General features: G+C 48.4%; 1 protein-coding gene across 5 annotated transcripts in view; it reads left to right on the top strand.

The window, feature by feature from the left end:
- The window catches only part of asxl2 (ASXL transcriptional regulator 2), a 32239-nt gene extending 10626 nt beyond the window's left edge, over positions 1 to 21613 (top strand). The window contains exons 4-12 of one of the 5 annotated variants that reach the window (XM_018089999.2): positions 1275 to 1443; positions 10525 to 10640; positions 13482 to 13617; positions 14259 to 14387; positions 14724 to 14887; positions 15271 to 15367; positions 15631 to 15736; positions 15893 to 16595; positions 17182 to 21613. In XM_018089999.2, coding sequence (XP_017945488.2) covers positions 1275 to 1443; positions 10525 to 10640; positions 13482 to 13617; positions 14259 to 14387; positions 14724 to 14887; positions 15271 to 15367; positions 15631 to 15736; positions 15893 to 16595; positions 17182 to 19707 — 4146 coding nt within the window. In that variant the 3' untranslated portion in view covers positions 19708 to 21613. Of the gene's footprint in view, positions 1 to 1274; positions 1444 to 3703; positions 3903 to 6020; positions 6392 to 8249; positions 8553 to 10524; positions 10641 to 13481; positions 13618 to 14258; positions 14388 to 14723; positions 14888 to 15270; positions 15368 to 15630; positions 15737 to 15892; positions 16596 to 17181 lie in introns of those variants that run through there. The other 4 variants (XM_018090000.2, XM_031903112.1, XM_018090001.2 and 1 more) reach the window with 4 other exon arrangements.
- The last annotated feature ends 4038 nt before the right edge of the window (positions 21614 to 25651 follow it).

The raw sequence follows: 25651 nt of genomic DNA, 5'->3' as shown, positions 1-25651 counted from the left end.
GGAAAGAGTCAGAAGAAGAAGGCAAATAAAGGAAAAACTATAAAAAAGAAATAATGAAGAAACATTGCTTAGAATTGGCCATTCTATAACATACTAACAGTTAAGAACCCGGTCATTAGTAATGAGCATCAGTAATGGGCAGACCTTGGGTGAAAGGGAGGGATGCCTTGCCCTTTATGTATGCCACTATCCCTACCCAAGAGGAGTTGGTTGCTGGGAACTGCCATATGAGGTGTATGTGAAATAGATACAGATAATAGGCAACATCTGTGTATTCTATGGGGTGGGGGGCAGGTCCAGACTGGGGTTCAAAATAGGCCCTGACTTTTTAACTGAGCTACTAGTAGCAGCTACTTGTCACAGCTACTAAAAGCCAGAAAATCCCCTGCCATAGACAATACTGAGAATTGCCACTGCTAAACACACGTAGAGACAGTTATCAGTAAATGATCAGCATTGTCTGTTTTAGTAGCTGTGACAAGTAGCTGCTACTAGTAGCTCTGTGTGTTTTTACCTTTAGGGCTCTGGCACACGGGGGAGATTAGTCGCCCGCGACAAACCTCCCTGTTCGCGGGCGACTAATCTCCCCGAGTTGCCTACCCCTGCCATCCCACCGGCGAACATGTAAGTCGCCGGCGGGATGGCAGACGCGGCGGCGCGATTTCGCGCAAATCGCCGAGAAAGACTCGCAAGTCTTTTTCGGCGATTTCCTGAAATCGCCCCGCCGCGTGTGCCATCCCGCCGGCGACTTACATGTTCGCCGGCGGGATGGCGGGTCATGGCAACTCGGGGAGATTAGTCGCCCGCGAACAGGGAGTTTTGTCGCGGGCGACTAATCTCCCCCGTGTGCCAGAGCCCTTATGGTGAAGAAACACTGAGCTACTAGTAGCAGCTACTTTTTGTGTGTACTTATGTGACTTATACCTATTGTATGGGGCATGTATACAACAGCCTCCAGTGATCACGTGAGTGTTTGATGACTCTTTCTGTGACTGCGGGGACTCTGGATTTCTCAGTTTATTTCCTGGTATCTCAGTGGCGCTGCTTTAGCCCCAGTCTGATCTCCATGCCGTGCAGGTAGAGCCCCAGGAGGGGCATGGGGGCAGGTAGAGCCCCAGGGCTCAGGGCGTAGGGGCAGGTAGAGCCCCAGGGCTCGGGGTGTGGGGGCAGGTAGGTACTGAATGTACCCTGGGAGGCTGACAGGTAAGTAGGGCAAGGAATGCATAAAGGGATTTATATTGAAATCCCTTGTGTGTGTGTGTCTTTTCTGGCAGAAAGACGTTGGCGATGGGGTGAAGGAGATTTCTGACTGCTCAGAAGACAGCAGCGAGGCTCATTCTGACTCCCAGACTTCGGAGCACAGCAGCACCACCAGCGGCAGCACCAGCAGCAACAGCAGCGGCAGCGCCAAGGACAGGCGTAGCAGCCGATGGAGAAGAAAAGGTACCGAATGTGAATGAATTCAAGCTCAGTACTTGCCTGCTATCTGCCCCAGCCTACCTATTTTACTTGGGAATTGCCCCATCTCATATACACACAGCAGTGACAGGCAGAGCTCAGTGCCTAAACACCTGCTTGATGGTTCTGGTGCTGACGTCACTGCTCTGTTTGTGTCTAGCTGGGTGCTATACCTTTAAAAGGGTTGTTCAGCTTTTGTATGAAATAGAGAGTGATATTTTGAGACAATTTGCAATTGGTCTTCATTTTTTATTATTTGTAGTTTTTAAGTTATTTCATTTTCAGTTCAGGAGCTCTCCAGTTTGGAATTTCAGCAGTTATTTGGTTGCTAGGGTCCAAGTTACCTTAGCAACCAGGCAGGGGTTTGGATGAGAGACTGGTATATGAATAGGAGAGGGGCTGAATAGAAAAGAAAGTTAAAAAAAGTAACAATAATAATAAAACTGGAGCCTCACAGAGCAATAGTTTTTGGCTTCCGGGGTCAGTGACCCCCATTTGAAAGCTTGAAAAAGAAGCCAAATAATTCAAAAACTATAACAAATAAATAGTGAAGACCAACTGAAAAGTTGTTTAAAATAGGCCTTTCTTTAACATACTAAAAGTTAGCTTAAAGCTGAACCCACCCCTTTAATAGCAGTAAAGTAATGCCTTGTGGGTGCCCCACTTATGTTTCTTCAGGGGCCCCTTGTCATGGCTACTGATATAGATTTATATCTGTAGTGACAGGTCACATGGTCCCTTATTGCCCCTGCATTATACTGTTATTTGGGGGTTGGAATCATTTAGTAATGTAATATATTTGCATAGGATTTAAAGCACAGCTTTGGTCTGTGGGCCCTTGGATTCATGGTTTAGGGCCCCTGTAGACATAAGTAGGGGGGGGGTTGAGTATTTGTTGGGCTCTCCGCCGTTAGCAAATGCAGCGGGTTATTTGTAGGGACAGACTGACAATACTGTGACACTTCCTGGTGCCTTACCTAGTATTGTCTGTATTGCGCTATACTGCCCCCTGTGGGTATATGGGCCCTGTCTGCGTTGGCAATGCTCTATGTATGAAGAAGTGTGCTGCACCTTTATTTCATGCTCCAATATAGAACAGCTAATGTTCTTAATGGTTGCTAGGCTCAGTGACCTGGCAACCAGAAAGCAGTTTAATATGTTTGCACATCTTTCTATCCCTTCTCCTTCTGTTCATACTCCACTCTAACACAGGAGCAGAGGCCTGGTTGCTAGGGTCAGTGAGACCCCCCCCCATGTTACCACATCGGCCCCTCTGTGGGACATTGTCTCTGTTAGAGCGACACATGCGTATTCTCTCTTCCTGTTCCACTTTCTGATTCACATTTCTGTTTGTGCTAAGAGAGAGCAGGAAACCCGAGGCCGGAGAGCTGGTTATGTGGAATCTATAGAACCGGGCCGGGCCCTTAGCCTTGCCTGGCTCTGCCCTTAGGGGAAGGTGGTGGTGCAGATATTCCGCCATTGGGTTCACTTGGTTTTATCTCAGGAAATGGAATTCTAAGCAACTTTCCCATGCACTGGTGGTTCTGACTCCTGAAATAATATAGCAGAAGCCATTTTTAACAGACCTCTCTGGGCAGGAGGAATATTAACATCTGCTACATTGTTTCAAGAGTCAGACCCCCTGGGATAGAAAGTGATTTTTTAAAGGGGTTGTTCACCTTTGAGTTAACCGAGTCAGTTTGCAGTTGGTCTTCATTTTCTATTATTTGTAGATTTTTAGTTATTTCATTTTCAGTTCAGGAGCTCGCCAGATTGGGGTTTTAGCAGCTGTTTGGTTGCTAGGGTCCAAGTTACCTTAGCAACCAAGGAGTGGTTATATGAATAGGAGAGGGTTTGAAATGAAAGTGACAAAAACTGACAATAACAATAAAACCGGAGCCTCACAGAGCAATAGTTTTTGGCTGCCGGGGTCAGTGACCCCCATTTAAAAGCTGTAAAGAGTCAGAAGAGGAAGGCAAATAATTCAGAAACTATAAAAAATAAATACTAAAGACCAATTGAAAAGTTGGTTAGAATTGACCCTCACTTTAACTGTTTCCTTTATTTCGGAGAGCCCCCCCCCCCTGCCCCGGCTGCATGTTTCATGGGCCCTGGATTTTTTTTTGCTTTAGAATTAGCAGTTTTAAACCTCACCTTTTTTTCAAATGCACTGAAACAGGAAGTTCGATACGATCAACGAACCACTTCCTTATATGAGCAAAAATATAGTGCATTCAGCAAGTGCAGAGGTTCAGCCGTATGTTTCTATAATCTGTGTAGCCAACTGAAATATCATTACTGTAAGAGTGGGCTTTGCACAACCCGACCAGTGAAGGAAAGCATCGGGGGGATCCAGGGTTCAATGTGACAAGGCCGTGACAGGCCATTAGAGCGAGGCACCATGCACAGAGACCTAGAGCAGCGCAAAGGAGAACAGCAAAGAGGTAAGAAGATTCCACCAATGTGCAGCTGGATCTGTGCCACTGTGACAGAATGCTCTGTTATACAGATGGCTAGAATCTCAGCCATAAAGCAGGGCAGGACTGCTGCTTACAATGGGGGGATCAGATAGGATCTGTGCCACTGTGACAGAATGCTCTGTTATACAGATAGCTAGAATCTCAGCCATAAAGCAGGGCAGGACTGCTGCTTACAACGGGGGGATCAGATAGGATCTGTGCCACTGTGACAGAATGCTCTGTTATACAGATAGCTAGAATCTCAGCCATAAAGCAGGGCAGGACTGCTGCTTACAATGGGGGGATCAGATAGGATCTGTGCCACTGTGACAGAATGCTCTGTTATACAGATAGCTAGAATCTCAGCCATAAAGCAGGGCAGGACTGCTGCCTACAATGGGGGGGATCAGATAGGATCTGTGCCACTGTGACAGAATGCTCTGTTATACAGATAGCTAGAATCTCAGCCATAAAGCAGGGCAGGACTGCTGCTTACAATGGGGGGGATCAGATAGGATCTGTGCCACTGTGACAGAATGCTCTGTTATACAGATAGCTAGAATCTCAGCCATAAAGCAGGGCAGGACTGCTGCTTACAATGGGGGGATCAGATAGGATCTGTGCCACTGTGACAGAATGCTCTGTTATACAGATAGCTAGAATCTCAGCCATAAAGCAGGGCAGGACTGCTGCTTACAATGGGGGGATCAGATAGGATCTGTGCCACTGTGGCAGAATGCTCTGTTATACAGATAGCTAGAATCTCAGCCATAAAGCAGGGCAGGACTGCTGCTTAAAACGGGGGGATCAGATAGGATCTGTGCCACTGTGACAGAATGCTCTGTTATACAGATAGCTAGAATCTCAGCCATAAAGCAGGGCAGGACTGCTGCTTACAATGGGGGGGGATCAGATAGGATCTGTGCCACTGTGACAGAATGCTCTGTTATACAGATAGCTAGAATCTCAGCCATAAAGCAGGGCAGGACTGCTGCTTACAATGGGGGGATCAGATAGGATCTGTGCCACTGTGACAGAATGCTCTGTTATACAGATAGCTAGAATCTCAGCCATAAAGCAGGGCAGGACTGCTGCTTACAATGGGGGGGATCAGATAGGATCTGTGCCACTGTGGCAGAATGCTCTGTTATACAGATAGCTAGAATCTCAGCCATAAAGCAGGGCAGGACTGCTGCTTACAATGGGGGGGGGGTCAGATAGGATCTGTGCCACTGTGACAGAATGCTCTGTTATACAGATAGCTAGAATCTCAGCCATAAAGCAGGGCAGGACTGCTGCTTACAATGGGGGATCAGATAGGATCTGTGCCACTGTGACAGAATGCTCTGTTATACAGATAGCTAGAATCTCAGCCATAAAGCAGGGCAGGACTGCTGCTTACAATGGGGGGATCAGATAGGATCTGTGCCACTGTGACAGAATGCTCTGTTATACAGATAGCTAGAATCTCAGCCATAAAGCAGGGCAGGACTGCTGCTTACAATGGGGGGGGGGGGGGGGATCAGATAGGATCTGTGCCACTGTGACAGAATGCTCTGTTATACAGATAGCTATGATCTCAGCCATAAAGCAGGGCCTCTCCTCAGGGGTCTATACTGAACCTTTACAGGGGTTGTTCACCTTCAGTGTTTAAATCTTGTTAAACCACCAACAATGCACTAAGCATGGCAGAAAATCAATTTTCCATAAAACTGTACAAAGGCCGCTGTAATTGCTACTATTTATACCTGTTAAATCAGTCGTTCTGTCTCTCTGACCAGTTTTCTGGGGGATGGGCGTGGTCTATTTTAAACCTGACACACTCAGAACTTCCTGTATGCTGACATCATCACTCCCAGGCTTTGCCTTTACTTATTTCCTATTAGACCAGTTTATTGGTTGCTTATGCACTCTAACCAGTTGTATAAGCTGAAAGCTCATTGGTTAATTTCTCCCTGGCAGTGGCATAGGCACACAGTCTCAGCATATCACTAAGGTACGGTTACTCTGTCACAGGCACAGGAAGCAGTGTCAGACTGACAGGTGGCACAGCCAATAGGAGTTAAGCCTGCTGCCAGTACTGTGTGTGACTGACTGACGGATCAGCATAGGGAGGATTCTGAGGTGAATCTCTCTTCAGCTGCACATTTTTCATTAGCTGTGTATATGGCAAAGATTGTTGTATCAGTGTGAACTGTTGTACAAAGGTGAATTACCCCTTAAAGTGTTCCAGTTGGAGCAGCCCCAGTGCATGGGTAGCAATACAGAGCCCTATGTATAAGGAGCAGCTAGTTAGTGGCAGTGCCAAGTGCAACTGGGCAGAACCCGTGATCTTCCTGCAGGCAGAACTGTGGGGCGTCTGTCCCTGCCCAGACATGAGCCCTCACTTCCTGGCACTCCTTCCCTAATCCTCTGTGCCACCCCAGCAACACGGGATCCTGTCTCCCCAGCGAGCCCGGCTCTCCATGGGTCAGGTAAAGTGTAGGGCAGCTGGGCATGGCTTCTCTGGGCTTGTGCCCTTATTCTGCCCCTTTGCACTCAAATCTGCAGTCTGTACAGTTCCTCAGAACTATTATCTGTATGGGTGCAGCCAGGGTGGGTCTGCCTGAGAGACTGGCTCTGCACAAGCAATCCATGATTCATTATGGGATTATGTAATCTGTCCTGTGCCTCGTATTGCTTTATTTACTGCTACTATAGGCACCATCTCTCCCTACTATACCTGCTATCCCACAGCCCCAGTCCCTTCCCAGAGGCTATTATCCCCCCACTGCTACTATAGGCACCATCTCTCCCTACTATACCTGCTATCCCACAGCCCCAGTCCCTTCCCAGAGGCTATTATCCCCCCACTGCTACTATAGGCACCATCTCTCCCTACTATACCTGCTATCCCACAGCCCCAGTCCCTTCCCAGAGGCTATTATCCCCCCCACTGCTACTATAGGCACCATCTCTCCCTACTATACCTGCTATCCCACAGCCCCAGTCCCTTCCCAGAGGCTATTATCCCCCCACTGCTACTATAGGCACCATCTCTCCCTACTATACCTGCTATCCCACAGCCCCAGTCCCTCCCAGAGGCTATTATCCCCCCACTGCTACTATAGGCACCATCTCTCCCTACTATACCTGCTATCCCACAGCCCCAGTCCCTTCCCTTCTTGTTAAATATGAATGCAGTATAAATGTTACTGTGCTGGACACCAGTATAGAAGTTGCAGTAGTTGCAGGTAGTCATATGCATTGCAAATCTATGGGCAATCTATGGGCAAACAAAGTATATAGTGAATTTGTAACCCAGTTGTTTTCTTCTCACTTCAAGACCCTTTTTCAGACCCAAGGACCCACGTTAGCCAGTAGTTCTGGCTATAGAATGGGGAGGGCCAATAAGTGTACCCCCAAATGTCTGCCTGGCTGAACTTCAAAGTGGGCTTCCAGGAGTATGTTTGAAAGGCATAAGGCCTTCCCCACAAATCTCAGTGGCCAGCTGGGCTCACCGGCCGCCCCGGGGGGATAGCCCCACAATTTGGGGAGTCCAGGCCTGAGCAGTGGAAGAATTCAAATAGAGATGTATAAAATTTGAGTAATTCAGGTAATTCTAAAATCTGTGTAAATTGCAAAAGTGCTCCGAAGAGGAAACTCAATATTTATTATTATTAACAACATTTATTTATAAAGCGCCAACATATCCCGCAGCGCTGTACAATAAGTGGGTTACATACATTGGGCATACAGAGTAACATATAAAGCAATCAATAACCGATACAGGAGGGGAAGGGAGCCCTGCCCAAAAGAGCTTACACTCTACAAGGAGTAACATATAAAGCAATCAGTAACCGATACAGGAGGGGAAGAGAGCCCTGCCCAAAAGAGCTTACACTCTACAAGGAGTAACATATAAAGCAACCAATAACCGATACAGGAGGGGAAGGGAGCCCTGCCCAAAAGAGCTTACAATCTACAAGGAGTAACATATAAAGCAACCAATAACCGATACAGGAGGGGAAGAGAGCCCTGCCCAAAAGAGCTTACACTCTACAAGGAGAAAGGGTTGAGACACAAGGTATTTATGCCTTGCACTCACCTATTTCAATTGGTCGTGATTATTACCAGGCAGCAGTGCTGTAGATGTTCCTGGTAAGATGCATTCTAATATCCCAGGGATTGTTCTGTGTATCAGCCTGGGTTACAGCCCCTGTTTCCCCACCGGCTAAGGGGGGGCTTAAATGTTTATTTAACCCAATAAATCCCAGCGTGGTTGCCGTGCTGGGGCTCAGCATCTGGAGGCAATTACTCGGCTGAGCACAAAGCTGGGGTTATTTTGGTTTGCTGACTGCACAGATTTCGGGGGAGAGAAGGGAAACGTAGCCCTGTATTTTTAGTGCAGCTGAAACTCTGCTCCAGTTCAAACTGAGTGCGTTTCCATCTGACGCCGGGTGGCAAATCAATCACCCCCGCTGCGCGACTGCTAAATGCATCGCAATGTTGGTCTCCTTGCATTTCCCTGCCTGCTGTTGGAGCTAATAGTGTTAGGCAGTCGCACACTGATAAGTACAAGTACCCGCTCCATTCACCCTGAAGACATTCCGTAAGGAGTTGCCATAACGGATCATACGCTCCTGGATATGCTTGGTAAGGCCATTACTATCCTTTATTTATATACCCCAGTCACAGCCCCTGAGGAGCTTGCAATCTAATTGCTCTCACACTAGGGGCAGTTTTATCCCATTACCCTACCTGTGTACCCAGAGGCAACCAACTCTGCCAACAGGTAGAGCCAAATTTGAACCGTAGGCCCCAGTGCTGCAGTACTGTATAAACTATCCACTGTGGCCCCTGGGGCCAGATCCCCCCCTGCCTGGGCTTAGGCCATACAGTGTGTGGCCCTGGCTTGTCCAATTAATTAGAAATCTGATGCACCAATAGGAAGCTTGCAGGGTTGCAATAAAAGGCACTAACCCATAGCAACCAATTAGCAGGTAGAAATCACCTATTTGAATGCAAACATCTTATTGGTTGCTATGTGTTACTTCTCCTGGGCACACTTTAGTGATTAGTGTGTAATACTTGTGCAAATCCATTGGCTGGTGATGGTCACTAGGATTCGGATGCACCAATGGGAAGCTTACTCAATTCAATACCCAATGCTTATTACTCTTTGTTAATACTTGTGTAAGGTGATAGGTTAGTAGGAGGTTTGTTGTGTTCCAGAACTATAAGCTTAAACAATAACTCCAAGTGGAGGTTAGGCAGGAACACATCTACCCCTAAGTCTGTACACTTGTGCCCCTAATGTGGGGATGGTACACCCAGGACTCTATTCCTTCTACTTTCCTCGTAGGAGCATCAGGTTGCTCCCTAAACCCCCTAAGCCTGACTGTTACTCCTACAGCGAGCTATAGATATCCTCACAACTAACTTTCCTTACCCAGGCTCCAACCCTCTCCCTCTTTCCTTTCCAGGTTTTTCCCATTTATACCATAGAACAGTGACCCCTGCTGGTCAGTTATGGAACTGCCAGGAGCATAATTTTACACAGTATAAGAAAACAGTTTTCCCCTCCTAACTGCAATTTAGGCCCCAACTTAGCTGTCTATAACCTTTAGGGATCTGCCTGCAAACATAAAGGGTAACTAATCTATCAGTCCCTTATACTTGAATGAGAAGTGTCATTCTGCTAAAAAAAATTCCAGAGAGCAAACACGTAGCAATTTTTTTATGATTTGTGGTTATCTAATTATTTCACTTTTTGTTTAGAAGCTCTCCAGTTTGGAATTTCAGCAGTTATTTGGTTGCTAGGGTCCAAGGTGCCTTAGCAACCAGGGAGTGGTTTGGCTGAGAGACTGGTATATGAATAGCAGAGGGGCTGAATAGAAAAATAAGTAATACAAGTAACAATAACAATAAAATTGGAGCCTCACAGAGCAATAGTTTCTGGCTGCCGGGGTCAGTGACCCCCATTTGAGTCACAAAAGAAGGAAATTAATTAAACAACCATAAATAATGAAGACCAATTGAAAAGTTGCTTTGAATTAGCCATTCTATAACATTATGTAGGTTAATTTAAACGTGAACCACCCCTTTAAGTCAAGCCCTGTTACAGATTTGATTTTGTTGAATTTTATGGGTGTAGCACCACCTAGTGGCAACTTTAAGTCCCGTCCCATTGCTGGGAGTATCTGCGCTGGGAGAAACTGTGCTGGGAGTAGTCCAGGACTCTGATTCAAAATAGGCCCTGGCATTCCCAGTACCCAGAGGCCCAAACAGCCCCCCCAAGCAGCCCAATATTCTAATGCCCCAGCACAGTTATTCCCAGCAGCACCCATGGCTGTGGGAGGAGTTACGCTGCTGGGTTAGGGGCAACTGGCACTGATCTGTCAGACAGACTTGGACCTTATACATGATTTCTTTTCTCTTTAACCCCTGGGCGGGTGTAGCTGCCCAAACAGCGCCCCCTGCAGCCATACCCCGGCCTGTGTAGCTCACTGACGGCTGTTGCATTTCCATAGGGCATATTACACTAACATTTTTATTTCTTTTGCTCCATAGTTTGTGTGCTCCAAAACTCATGCTTTTTATTTTTATTTTATGTTTGTTTCTGTAGTCGCATCTAGAATATCCCAGCCATCCTCTCCCCAATCAGGCTGTCCATCTCCCTCCATCCCTGCGGGGAAAGTCATCTCTCCATCTCAGAAGCACAGCAAGAAGGCCCTCAAACAGGTAACCAGCCGGCACTGCCTCATATACAGTGGGTCTAACAGGGGCTCCCTATGGGTCAGCGCTAGTCTTATTAACTTTCCTCTCTCATCATTCCATCCATATAATCCCTTTACTTTCACTGTATCTCTTTGTACAGGCTATGAACAAACTTAGGGGGCTGTTCCTGCTGAATTGTGCTTAGTACAGGGGAATCCCTATGTGCCATAGTTTTATGGTATCTCTCTGTACAGGCTATGAGCAAACTTAGGGGGCTGTTCCTGCTGAATTGTGTTTAGTACAGGGGAATCCCTATGTGCCATAGTTTTATGGTATCTCTCTGTACAGGCTATGGGCAAACTTAGGGGGCTGTTCCTGCTGAATTGTGTTTAGTACAGGGGAATCCCTATGTGCCATAGTTTTATGGGATCTCTCTGTACAGGCTATGAGCAAACTTAGGGGGCTGTTCCTGCTGAATTGTGCTTAGTACAGGGGAATCCCTATGTGCCATAGTTTTATGGTATCTCTCTGTACAGGCTATGAGCAAACTTAGGGGGCTGTTTCTGCTGAATTGTGCTTAGTACAGGGGAATCCCTATGTGCCATAGTTTTATTGTATCTCTCTGTACAGGCTATGAGCAAACTTAGGAGGCTGTTCCTGCTGAATTGTGCTTAGTACAGGGGAATCCCTATGTGCCATAGTTTTATGGTATCTCTCTGTACAGGCTATGAGCAAACTTAGGGGGCTGTTCCTGCTGAATTGTGCAAAGGAAACACTCACCCAATGTTCCCTATAGGGAAACACATCAGAAAACCATGAAGCTCTTTGTGAGATACCTGAGACGCACCCATGTAGAACAGTCACGGTGCTGCTCTGCGTGTCTCTTTGCTTTCCCTTCTTTCAGCATCTCATTTACATACATGAATAATTAATAGGCATGGTAATGAGGCAGTAGCTTAGTGCAGCCGGCCCCAACCATTCTGTCAGCCTTTGTTTTATATTTCACTTTATATCAGTTTTTATATCTGATTTAATGAGGAACCCCCTACGCTGCTTCAAATGGAAGCTCCTTTCCTCTAATCTAAAGGGGGGGCCTCTGGTGCGTTGATTGTTTTTATGGGAAAAAAGAACATCCCCCAACTGCCTATAATCCCCTCTAATGTACTTGTACAGAGTAATCATGTCCCCTCGCAAGCGCCTCTTTTCCAGAGAAAACAACCCCAACCTCGACAGTCTAACCTCATAGCTTAACCCTTCCATCCCCTTTACCAGTTTAGTTGCAGTCTCTGCACTCTCTCCAGCTCATTAATATCCTTCTTAAGGACTGGAGCCCAAAACTGCCCCCCATACTCACTGTCACTGCCCCCCATACTCACTGTCACTGCCCCCCATACTCACTGTTACTGCCCCCCATACTCACTGTAACTGCCCCCCATACTCACTGTTACTGCCCCCCATACTCACTGTAACTGCCCCCCATACTCACTGTTACTGCCCCCCATACTCACTGTCACTGCCCCCCATACTCACTGTTACTGCCCCCATACTCACTGTTACTGCCCCCCATACTCACTGTAACTGCCCCCCATACTCACTGTTACTGCCCCCCTTACTCACTGTTACTGCCCCCCATACTCACTGTAACTGCCCCCCCATACTCACTGTAACTGCCCCCCATACTCACTGTTACTGCCCCCCATACTCACTGTTACTGCCCCCCATACTCACTGTAACTGCCCCCCATACTCACTGTAACTGCCCCCCATACTCACTGTTACTGCCCCCCATACTCACTGTAACTGCCCCCCATACTCACTGTTACTGCCCCCCATACTCACTGTAACTGCCCCCCATACTCACTGTTACTGCCCCCCATACTCACTGTAACTGCCCCCCATACTCACTGTTACTGCCCCCCATACTCACTGTTACTGCCCCCCATACTCACTGTAACTGCCCCCCATACTCACTGTAACTGCCCCCCATACTCACTGTAACTGCCCCCCCATACTCACTGTAACTGCCCCCCATACTCACTGTAACTGCCCCCCATACTCACTGTAACTGCCCCCCATACTCACTGTTACTGCCCCCCATACTCACTGTAACTGCCCCCCATACTCACTGTAACTGCCCCCCATACTCACTGTTACTGCCCTTTTTATACAAGACAGCACTTTATTTGCTTTAGTAGCCACAGAATGACACTGCCTGGAATTAGGCAACTTGTTATCTACAAAAACCCCTAGATCCTTCTCCATTAAGGATGCCCCCAACACACTACCATTCAGTAGATAGTTTGCGTTTATATTATTTCTACCAAAGGGCAGAACTTTGCACTTATCAACATTGAACCTCATTTTCCAGTTTGCTGCCCAGTTTTCCAATTTAGTCAAATCACTCTGCAAAGCGGCACATCCTGCATGGAACTTATAGTTTGGCACAATTTTGTGTCATCAGCAGAAATAGAAACAGTACTGTCTATGCCCCCCTCCAGGTCATTAATAAACAAGTTAAAAAGCAAAGGCCCAAGGACTGACCCCTGCAGTACCCACTAACCACACTGGCCCAATTAGAAAATGTTCCATTTACCACCACTCTTTGTACTCTATCCTTCAGCCAGTTCTCTATCCAATTACAGATATTATGTTCTAGGCCAATATTCCTCAATTTGATCATTAACCTTCTGTGAGGTACTGTATCAAACGCTTTAGCAAAGTCTAAGCAAATCACATCCACTGCCATTCCAGAGTCTAGGTTTCTGCTCACCTCCTCATTAAAGGCAGATAAATTAGTTTACCCTGCTCCATCTTCTCAGCCCCTCTTGCTTACTGCCATGTACTCATGTTTCTCTCTCCCTCACAGGCTTTGAAGCAGCAACAGCAAAGGAAGAAGCAGCAGCAGAGGGTGGGAATGCCAGTCCCTGCCAGCCAGCGCCTCCTGCTGACTACAGTGAAGACTGCAAACAATGTTGCCCCTGCCAAGCCAACCCCAACCCACAGTATGTTGCCTATACATCTATCCTACATCACTAGCTCCTCCCCTTGTCGCCGATAGGCTGTTCAGCAGTGTATGGACCATTCACATACAGAGTGTGGCACTTAATCACAGACCCATAATCACAGAAATGTTGTTCGACAGCTCTCCTGTTTGGAGGTTCAGCAGCTATTTGGTTGCTAGGGTCCAAATTACCTTAGCAACCAGGGTGTGTTTTGAATGAGAGACTGGTATATGAATAGGGGAGGGGCTGAATAGAAAAATAAATACTAAAAAGTAACAATAACAGTAAAACTGGAGCCTCACAGAGCGATAGTTTCTAGCTGCCGGGGTCAGTGACCCCCCGTTTAAAAGCTGCAAAGAGAAGAAGAAGGCAAATACTTCAAAAACTATAATGAATAAATAATGAAGTCCAATTGAAAAGTTGCTTATAACTGGCCATTCTATATCATACTGAAAGGTGAACCCCCCTATAATCCTGTGTACGTCCTGCCCCAGGCTCATCTTGCCAGTTTGCATGGCACCCGTGCCTACGTAATGTTATACCACGAGGGGTTGTGCCATTATTCAGCCCTGAGGGTATAAAAGAGCCATGATTGCCCCGTGCCACTCACAGTGACCCCCCCTTCTGTTCCTTGTGTGCAGCATGGGAAGCCAAACAGCCAGAGGGCCAAGCAAGCAATGCCCACATCTCTGCGCCATCCGGCACCTCCCTGGCATCTCTACATGGACTGGGGAAGAAGGCATTGCCGAGATCAGACCGGCTGCAAGCCAGTAAGCACCGCTGTAACTGCCCCTGCCAACCAATCATATTGACAGACCTTAGTGCCAACTGTGGGTCACCTGTACCTGCAAATGTAGCCAGAAAGCTGAGCCCTGCTGCGCCATACATGCTGTGGGCAGTGCCTGACTGCCGGAGGGGGTTCTGCTTCACTAATGTGGGTGCTCTGGGCAGTATATATGGGTGGTATAGTGGCACTGTTGTGGGTGCTCTGGGCAATATATATGGGTGGTAGAGTGGTACTGCTGTGGGTGCTCTGGGCACTGTGTGAGGGGAGTATTGTGCCACAGTCACAGGGTATGACATTTACTCTTTACACTCACGTGCAGGACATATAAAAAGAACAAAATGCGCAGAGATCGACGTAGAGACACCGGACTCCATCTTGGTCAATACCAACCTACGGGCACTGATAAACAAACACACCTTCTCACTCCTGCCCGGGGACTGTCAGCAACGGCTCCTCCTCCTGCTGCCTGAAGTGGACCGACCAGTGAGTACCATCATGCAGTAACGTGGGTTGGGCGTCCCCATACCAGGGGGCAGGTAGTGTATCAGCCACCCCTTTTACATATGGCTTAAAGGAGTAGTTCAGTGTAAAAATGAAACTGGGTACAATAAAAAATATTTATATATATATAGTTAGTTAGGCAAAAATGTAATTTATAAAGGTTGGAGTGAGCAGATGTCTAACATAATAGCCAGAACACTATTGACTACTACTAACTATATTACAAATATGCACAGTCTGTCTATTTTACCCAGTTTCATTTTTACACCGAACTGTTCCTTTAAGGGGGAGTGTCCTTTGTAGAGAAGGCCCGTTTTGTTGTAGTAGAGACGGGGCTTTGCATATGATGTGAGTTGTCGTTCCAGACTGGTCCCGACGGCCTGATGAAGCTCAACAGTTCCGCCCTAAACAACGAGTTCTTTACCTCGGCGTCCCAGAGCTGGAAGGAGCGGCTCTCAGAAGGTGAGAGGATGGGGATCATGAACATCGGAATCCTAGAGGGGCCTCTGGCTGGGTTTAACCCCCTATATTCTTGATACTGGGCTGTTGTATATATTGTATATAACACCCAGACGTGCCGTTTCATTGGCGGATGCCTCTAATCTGTCTCAAACAGCCATAGCCATTGGTACAATGCATCAGCACAACACGGGCCAGTATATTTCATATGGCAGAGAACCTGACCAATAAAGAGTGAGGAATATGATTCTTTCTGTCCCATCCAGGGGAATTCACCCCAGAGATGCAGCTTCGTATCCGCCAGGAAATTGAGAAAGAGAAGAAGGTGGAGTCGTGGAAGGAGCGCTTCTATGAGAGTTACTATGGGGAGAAGTGAGTGGGACATTCCCATCCATTTTGTATCTTCTTTATTCACAAATCAGCACTGAACTGGGCAGAACTAAGAATCATGTTCCTGCCCCATAGACTCAGTGGCTCGGGGGCAAATTGCAGGTCCAATTACAACTTATCTTTCTGTTTTATTCTCAGCTCTGGGCTAAACCCTGACGATTACAAAGAGCTGATTGCAGAGACCAACGATACTTTGGCCAGAACCCAAGTCTCCCCTCCAAAGGAACAGTGTAAGTCCGACCCGTGCCCTGAACTCCAGCCGGTTGAGGCCAAGGTTGAGACCACAGCCCAGAAGGGTATAAATGAAGGCCCACCAATAAAGAAGGAAGATGAAGGCACTGTTCATGTAAAGGCCGAATTACCAACAGCCGGTGATACCCAGCGCCCCCCCGAAGTCATGCCAGCGGATACCAAAGAGAAAGTCAGCACTGTTCCTGTGAAGACAGCAGAGGGCGCTGCAGAGGTTATAACCCCAGTTCCCAGCAAAGAGACTGGGCATAAAATATCCCCTAAGCCGGAGGAGACAGACTCAGAGAGCCAGGGTACACCAACCCCAACCCCACTAACCAGTCCTGTCCATATGCAGCCTCCCAGCACTCCCACAGCCAAGGCTGCGCCGGCTCAGGGTTCCGGGGCAGAGGGGTCGCCAGAGAAAGTGGAGCTCGCAATCGGCACACGAGTCAAGAGGAAGCTGGATGTGGGCGCCGGGGATTCGGATAATGCTGGGAAATGCATACGGATATCGGAGCAGCAAGAAATCCAGCGGCCATTTCGTGACTTGTGTAGCCCCAGTACCAAAGGGACGGCCCAGGGGTCGGAACAAAAAGTGCCCCCACTTAAGGTAAAACAGGACTGTCTGTTCCCATTCACTGCTGTTGTCTCCACTGTTAAACATAACTTCCTGGTTTGCCCACTAGTAATCATGGTCACTAGCCCATAACTACCAATCAGATGTTTGCTTTCAAAGTCTTGCCTTCGCCACACCAGTGAATGGTAACTGCTTGGATGTCAGGGGTTATTGGCCCGGGGCAATAAAATTGAAAAAATGTCTGCAATGGCCTCTGTGTATGAATCCAGGGGTACAGGAGCCCTGGGAGATTATAGTAGGGCTCATTTACAAAGAACATTGCAGGGGCAAAGTGCACAAAATGGGTGTAAACCAGTGTTTTTTCACTTTGCACCCTTCCCAGCACTCAGTCTTAGTCTTTACAAAAGCCCCTCCCAGGTTCCAAGCTGCAGGACAGAAAATGTGCAAAAAGGCAATACAGAAGGTTTACAAAGGTAAACTTCCCCTTTAAACCAGAATTCAGCCTGCACTGCTTTTATTAGTTTGGACATTTCTTGTCAATCATTTAGTGTGTCAGCTAGTGATACCATTCTGTACTGACTGTGTACTAATGAGGGTACTATTTCTGTCTCTCCTTTAGATCCCTGTCTCTTGGTTACCTACAAAGCCCTTTCCCAGCAGCCGGGTCTCTTCCAGGCCCTATTTTCCAACCACCGGCACCAGTCCCAGCAGAACAGGAGCAAGAACCTTGGCAGACATCAAAGCCAAAGCCCAGCTGGCCAGAGCCCAGAGGGCAGCAGCGGCGGCAGCAGCAACATCAGCTGGCCTCTCTGTCGGTTCATCAGTGCCAGGGCCAGGGCCTGGAGGGGGAACCGGACCTGGAGGAGGAGCCGGACCTGGAGGAGGAGCCAGACCTGGAGGAGAGGCGAGGAATCCAGCAGCTGGCACCAGTGAAACAGGACACAGGGCCGGAGTACTGGACGTGGGAAGTACTGGAAGCTGGAGAGGTGAGAGGGGAAATCCAGCCCTTCCATCATGCACCCAGACTTCCAGGGAGACCCAGAACCCACTGCAGGTATCACCTGACAGTACAGCAAGAACACAGCTACTGCAAAAATCCAGTCTACAACCCAGACACCCAATAACAGGAGCCCAGGCATCTCTAGCCTATGGCTGTCCCTTACCTGCCCGGAGCAGTGCCAGCATCAGAATGCCCAATCCGTTATCTGATAGACTGGTGGCAACATCTGGCACTGTGGCCCCTGGGGTTACAGCTATACCTCCATCAAGCACAAGCTGCTCATCACCACAGAACCTAAAAGGTATCCGGGCCAACCTAGCTGCTCAAATCAGACCTAGAATTTCTTTAGGCACTCAGACAATCCCACCAAGGCCTACGGAGACAGTCCCACCAAAGCCTGCCGAGACAATCCCACCAAAGCCTGCCGAGACAATCCCACCAAAGCCTGCCGAGACAATCCCACCAAGGCCTGCCGAGACAATCCCACCAAGGCCTGCCGAGACAATCCCACCAAGGCCTGCCGAGACAATCCCACCAAGGCCTGCCGAGACAATCCCACCAAGGCCTGCCGAGACAATCCCACCAAGGCCTGCCGAGACAATCCCACCAAGGCCAGCTGAGACAATCCCACCAAGGCCAGCTGAGACAATCCCACCAAGGCCTGTCGACACAATCCCACCAAGGCCTGTCCTGTCTCAGGCAGTAACTTCTAACCTTTCCACACCAGCCAAAGCTCAGGCACCCAGTCAGCCAGCAGGTCCCATTCCAAGCACTCAGAGGGTGCCCATAAGGACGGGCTCTAGCATACCCGCCAATAACCCTCTGGTTACCCAACTCCTGCAGGGCAAGAGTGTCCCCATGGAGCAGATAATGCCCAGACCTCTCAACAAGATGGAAGTAAAGACCATTCCTATAGGTTCTGGTCAGAAGGAGAGGGTAACTAACACAGCTGGAGTTAGTGCCCCTGCAGGGGGCATCATGGTAAGTAGAGAAGATTCAGAAAAGCCCTCACACATGGCTGTCCAACAGCTGGAAAGGTTTCTTAGCCAAAATCGGCAGCTGCCGTCCAGCCAAAGGATCCTGCAGCTCTTCTCTGGAAGAGATCTGAGCAGTATTAGCCAATCACAGAGCCAGGAAGCAGCCAGCAGTACCGCCCAAGAGCAAACTCTCCAATCACTGATCAGAAAGGTTCAACAAGAGAAATCATTGGTCGGCCCCAATCCAGCTGAACCGAGTGAAAACACATCCGCCAGTCAGAGGTTCATGTTTGGCTTTGTGGGCCGGCGAACGTCTAAACCTGCCATGTCGGGGCACTACTTGCTAAACATCGCTACGTACGGCCGCGTTCCCGAGAGCTTCCGGCGAGCACAGGCTGTAAGTCCTGAGCGGGGCATCAACCTGAGTGACCCAGAGAGGTCTCAACCCAGAGACGATGAAACAGAATCCGTTACTGAGAGCGAAGAAGAAGAAAACAGTGAGAACAATCCAGAGGATAGTGAATATGCCCCCCGATATCTCCCCATAGCCGTAAGTCACCCCACCACACTCAGGACTGCAAAACTCGAGGCCCCCATGTTAGATCTGAAAGAAACGGTCCAGGCTTTATCAAGGGGGGACATTTATGATGAGTCCCACATAGCCAGAGACTTTATCCAGGCCGCCCAGGCCAAGATGGTGAATGTATTGGGCATAAAGCTGAAAGGTGATGCTTCTGAGCTGTTCAGGGCGAGCAAGTCCCACGAGGGCTCCCAGCCGCCCCATTCTGAGCAGATACACACGGGCGGGCCCGCCAGCCTCATCGGATCCAGTTACGGAGGAACCATCAATATCACCACTTCGCCCGAGGGAATGCAGGGGCCCTCCATCCCTACAGGGGGCCATCTCACACCCACCAGCGCTGACAATCTGGTCTCCTTCTCTGTCACCGTCACAACCATCCCATCCAGCCACATCGTAGACTCAAGTGATCACGACCAACCCGTTTCTGTCCAGGCCTTCACCGAGGACCCCGGCAGGGACACGGCCCCTTCCAAATGCTACTGTCGACTGAAAGCCATGATCATTTGTAAAGGCTGTGGCGCCTTCTGCCACGACGACTGCATTGGGCCCTCGAAACTCTGCGTCTCCTGCCTGGTGGTGCGGTGACGGCAAACCCACGGCTACGATCTCATTGGCCGAGAAGGAAGGACACAGAGGGTACTCTAATGGATCAACAATGTTGACACGTTTGCACTTATGAAATCCTGTATATAATATATATATATATATATGTGAGTGTGAGTGTGGGGTCCGAATAGGCCTATTTTGTAGATTTATAGGAATACTGCCCAAAGAATATGTCCCCCAAATGCACAGCAATACCCCCTAGCGTCCTGCCCTTAGACTCCTCTTGTCTGACCTGCAGGAACAGCGTGCACTAAAGGGGGGCTGGGGGGGTCTCTGGTCAAGCAATAATTTTATATTGTCCGTTCCATTGGGAGTTCACTGTCTTGTTGTCTGTCCTTCTGCCCCATTGCCCCAGGGTTGTTTTTATTTGTAGGAGCAGATGTAGGAAGATAAAGCGTTTTTAAAGACTGAATTATGAGCACTTACTGTGGGGGTGGTGGATCCCTGGGGGGGGGCACAGATCCACTTTCTGGCTGTAGCAACACTCCTCTTCATTTAGGGACTGGGGATTGGGATCAGATTCCAAACAATCTTAGGGGTGTATTTATTAAAATGGGAGACAAACATCACCCGTGATTTGTCTCTGTCTTCAATTTTAATAAATACACAATCACTTTCTATGAGAAAATCATCAATAGATCCTAATGTTATTGGGCATCACTGTGATTTTATCTTGTGTCTTCTCCCTTATTACTGACCCCAATTCCTTTATTTAGTGCTGTAGGGAAAAGCACATTGGGCATTCAGCAATCTAACTGTCCTGGGCTGACCCGGGGTAACTGCCAGGAAGCAATTGCCCCTTCTTGAGGCACATTGAAACCACTGACAGATGGAGTTTATTCAGCTTCCTCTGAATCATCTAGAAGTTAGGTAGGAATGGGTAGCTGTGATGTTTGGAGTTATAGTTCAGCAGCAGCTGTGGGACACGCCCACAGAACTGTTTGCACCTCCCAAAGGACACGCCCCATATTTTGTAAATAAAAGGTGTTTTTAGTAATGATCGTGATTTGTAATGACAATTAGTGTTTAGCCTGATAGCAATAAAACGAACGGAAAACGGGTTTAAACGACAGGGTTTGTAAGAGAATGGGGGGCCCCCGAGAGAGCCCATTGGTTATCCATGTGAGCCACTACCAACAGGGGGGCAGAGTGATCTAACAACACTAAGTGACCTGGTTGCTATGGACTCAGAACTGCCCCGGAGTTCAGGTGCAATGGCTGAAATGTATTATTTTAAAATAAATGTCATTTTATCTCAGTTTTGTTACTTGAATGAGAGACGTTGGAGAAGTTTGGAGAGTCTGATACAAAGGGAAGGGCCCCATTCATATATTGCCGTGTGTGTGGCCCCTGCCTGGGGCCCATCTCCAGACAGAGTTGGCAGCTTATCAGCCCCTGTATGGGCCCCTCCTGATGCTCTGCCTAACCACTGTCTCGCTATAGAGCAGCCACATATCCCTCAGTCAGCTTAGTCCCTATGGGGTATGGCTCTAGAGCAGTCCAGTTCTGTGTATTTGCTGTGTGCTAGACCAGTTCAGTTCTGTGCATTCGATGGCTCTAGAACATTAGGTGTTGCTTATGTTCTCAGATAAAAGTCACGTTCTGCACCTTCGCTGAGTGGTGGAACAACTTGTGTTCTAGAGCTTAGACCTTCCTTTGTTGCCAGAAACCCAGATAAGGCTCTGTGCTGGTCCGGTCTCTTCATGGACCCCCATCTTTCAGGTGTAACCTCTCACTTATCGCCTCTTCTGATTCTCACTCATTCTAACTGACACTTAGCCCTGAGTAAATGCCATTCAGATTTAGTACCCACAGTAGGAGCCGCTGTACCGTTGCTACACAATATACTGGGTAGGGAGTGGATTTATTGCCATGGCTGCTATGTTACTTCTCATTTCCTTACAGAACCTCCCCCAGCATCCCACTGCAAAAGGGACAGAGTTACTACTCACATTTCATGGCGTTGCCCCCTCTGTGTTTTTGTGGATTCAGGGTATGAAATGGCCATAGATTGTCTGTCTGAGCTTTTCAACTTCACATTTTTTTTCAGTAGATATAATAACGCTCATTGATATTTCTCTGTCCCTGTGTTACTTAATCTGCAGCGTTGTACCTGGAGCCATCTTTAGTGGTAGTAAGTAAGGGGCAACTGTCTGATGTCTGCCCCTAGTGATCCCCACAGTCCCGAAGTTCAAGGTAAGAAGAGAGTAGCAAATCTCAATAATGCACAATAATAATAGCCTCTGGGAAGGGACTGGGGCTGTGGGATAGCAGGTATAGTAGGGAGAGATGGTACCTATAGTAGCAGTGGGGGGATAATAGCCTCTGGGAAGGGACTGGGGCTGTGGGATAGCAGGTATAGTAGGGAGAGATGGTGCCTATAGTAGCAGTGGGGGGATAATAGCCTCTGGGAAGGGACTGGGGCTGTGGGATAGCAGGTATAGTAGGGAGAGATGGTGCCTATAGTAGCAGTGGGGGGATAATAGCCTCTGGGAAGGGACTGGGGCTGTGGGATAGCAGGTATAGTAGGGAGAGATGGTGCCTATAGTAGCAGTGGGGGGATAATAGCCTCTGGGAAGGGACTGGGGCTGTGCGATAGCAGGTATAGTAGGGAGAGATGGTGCCTATAGTAGCAGTGGGGGGATAATAGCCTCTGGGAAGGGACTGGGGCTGTGGGATAGTAGGGAGAGATGGTGCCTATAGTAGCAGTGGGATAATAGCCTCTGGGAAGGGACTGGGGCTGTGGGATAGCAGGTATAGTAGGGAGAGATGGTGCCTATAGTAGCAGTGGGGGATAATAGCCTCTGGGAAGGGACTGGGGCTGTGGGATAGCAGGTATAGTAGGGAGAGATGGTGCCTATAGTAGCAGTAGGGGGGATAATAGCCTCTGGGAAGGGACTGGGGCTGTGGGATAGCAGGTATAGTAGGGAGAGATGGTGCCTATAGTAGCAGTGGGGGGGATAATAGCCTCTGGGAAGGGACTGGGGCTGTGGGATAGCAGTTATAGTAGGGAGAGATGGTGCCTATAGTAGCAGTGGGGGGGATAATAGCCTCTGGGAAGGGACTGGGGCTGTGGGATAGCAGGTATAGTAGGGAGAGATGGTGCCTATAGTAGCAGTGGGGGGATAATAGCCTCTGGGAAGGGACTGGGGCTGTGGGATAGCAGGTATAGTAGGGAGAGATGGTGCCTATAGTAGCAGTGGGGGGATAATAGCCTCTGGGAAGGGACTGGGGCTGTGGGATAGCAGGTATAGTAGGGAGAGATGGTGCCTATAGTAGCAGTGGGGGGATAATAGCCTCTGGGAAGGGACTGGGGCTGTGGGATAGCAGGTATAGTAGGGAGAGATGGTGCCTATAGTAGCAGTGGGGGGGATAATAGCCTCTGGGAAGGGACTGGGGCTGTGGGATAGCAGGTATAGTAGGGAGAGATGGTGCCAATAGTAGCAGTAGGGGGGATAATAGCCTCTGGGAAGGGACTGGGGCTGTGGGATAGCAGGTATAGTAGGGAGAGATGGTGCCTATAGTAGCAGTGGGGGGGATAATAGCCTCTGGGAAGGGACTGGGGCTGTGGGATAGCAGGTATAGTAGGGAGAGATGGTGCCTATAGTAGCAGTAGGGGGGATAATAGCCTCTGGGAAGGGACTGGGGCTGTGGGATAGCAGGTATAGTAGGGAGAGATGGTGCCTATAGTAGCAGTGGGGGGATAATAGCCTCTGGGAAGGGACTGGGGCTGTGGGATAGCAGGTATAGTAGGGAGAGATGGTGCCTATAGTAGCAGTGGGGGGATAATAGCCTCTGGGAAGGGACTGGGGCTGTGGGATAGCAGGTATAGTAGGGAGAGATGGTGCCTATAGTAGCAGTGGGATAATAGCCTCTGGGAAGGGACTGGGGCTGTGGGATAGCAGGTATAGTAGGGAGAGATGGTGCCTATAGTAGCAGTGGGGGGGATAATAGCCTCTGGGAAGGGACTGGGGCTGTGGGATAGCAGGTATAGTAGGAGAGATGGTGCCTATAGTAGCAGTGGGGGGATAATAGCCTCTGGGAAGGGACTGGGGCTGTGGGATAGCAGGTATAGTAGGGAGAGATGGTGCCTATAGTAGCAGTGGGGGGATAATAGCCTCTGGGAAGGGACTGGGGCTGTGGGATAGCAGGTATAGTAGGGAGAGATGGTGCCTATAGTAGCAGTGGGGGGGATAATAGCCTCTGGGAAGGGACTGGGGCTGTGGGATAGCAGGTATAGTAGGGAGAGATGGTGCCTATAGTAGCAGTGGGGGGATAATAGCCTCTGGGAAGGGACTGGGGCTGTGGGATAGCAGGTATAGTAGGGAGAGATGGTGCCTATAGTAGCAGTGGGGGGGATAATATCCTCTTAGAAGGGGTATAGTAGAGAGAGATGGTGCCACAGGTACTGGGGGTGCTGGGAATCCCTATTTAGTACAGGTTGGAGCAGTTGAGTTGATCAGAAACATCATGTGACAGGACAGACTGTTCCCAATGATTTGGTCGCTACAGGAATAAACCAATGATATGTAACTACATTTGGCTGCAAAGTGAGAGAAATAATATATTTAAGTAATATATTTGTGTAGTTTGGAGGAAGAGATCAGGGTTTATATACAGGGTATGACTGTTTTTAGGAAGATTTTTAACTGTGGAATTTACCCAGAATGCAATAAGATTTACAGTTTTTATCAGTGGGGGGAGAGCGTTTGATTCCCATTGGGACTGTTAATCAGCCGTTAGGGGACGTACAGAGAAGAAATCTATTTTTTTTCAGACTATTGTGGGAAAACCATTTAATGGAGACGTCTATGTTTGCGAGAGGGGAAATCTGTATCTGTGTATATAATTTTATGTACATTTCTAAAAATCACATATTCTTTATTTTAGAATGTATTTGTAAACAATTACAAAATAAACTCCAGATCTGATGTGATGATGAATGTGCAGCCTGCCGTGCTTTCTGCTGGACCCCAGGGGGCGATAGAGGGGCCCGGACTAAGCTTACTATTGGCAATGAGCCGATGGGCGTCACACAACCCATACACACACACAGGCAGCAGTAAGAAGTGTTCCCAACACTGCACTGAGTCCTCTATCAAAAGAAACACGGGATTTCTTGTCTCCTTTTGTGTAAACATGTTCTTCTGTTTCAGACTTCCTGCTCTCAGAAAAATCCTGCTTCCCCTCCCATCAGAATTCGCTCCCCCTCCCAACTCTGTGTAATCTGAGCTACCAACAGCCAGAGCTGCAGCAGGGAAGCTACTGAGACTGAGCTAAATGGCAGCTGCTATCTTAAACAAACAGAGGGAGCTTCTAGGGCTGTTACTCAGGTATGGTAAAGCTTTCTGCAGAATATAGTGTTCTAGATGGCACTAATGTGACAGTAAAATGCCTTTACTTCTCCTTTAAAGGAGAAGGAAACATGTCTCCAAGCCAGAAATGTCAAAATGGATCCTATTTGAGGCCTCTGGGAGCAACATCCAAGGGGTTGGGGAGCAACGTGATGCTCCGGACCTACTGGTTGGGGATCACTGATGTAGGTTGATGTTGTTGATCAGTGATCCCCAAACAGTGGGTCCAGAGCATCATGTTGCTCCCCAACCCCTTGGATGTTGCTCCCAGTGGCCTCAACGTAGGTGCCATTTTTACATTTCTGGCTTGGAGGCAAGGTTTGGAAGCACAGAGACCGTTTTACCCCAAGCAGAACCTCCTGCAGGCCAGCAGTCACATGGGGCTATCAAATAGCCAATCACAGTCCTTATTTGGCACCCCCAAATAACTTTTTTCCATGCTTGTGTGGCCCACCAACCCTTTTCACATCTGAGTGTGGCTCTTGAGTAAAAAAGGTTGTGGATCGCTGTTGTTGATTATAATGGAGGGAGGGGCGGGGTTTAGGTGGGAATATGAGAATTTCAGCTTT

The sequence above is a fragment of the Xenopus tropicalis genome, chromosome 5 (genome assembly GCF_000004195.4).
Source record: "Xenopus tropicalis strain Nigerian chromosome 5, UCB_Xtro_10.0, whole genome shotgun sequence".
NCBI classification, from domain to species: domain Eukaryota; kingdom Metazoa; phylum Chordata; class Amphibia; order Anura; family Pipidae; genus Xenopus; species Xenopus tropicalis.
The sequence above is the reverse complement of the archived record's forward strand: the minus strand, read 5'-3'. Positions and strand labels throughout refer to the sequence as shown.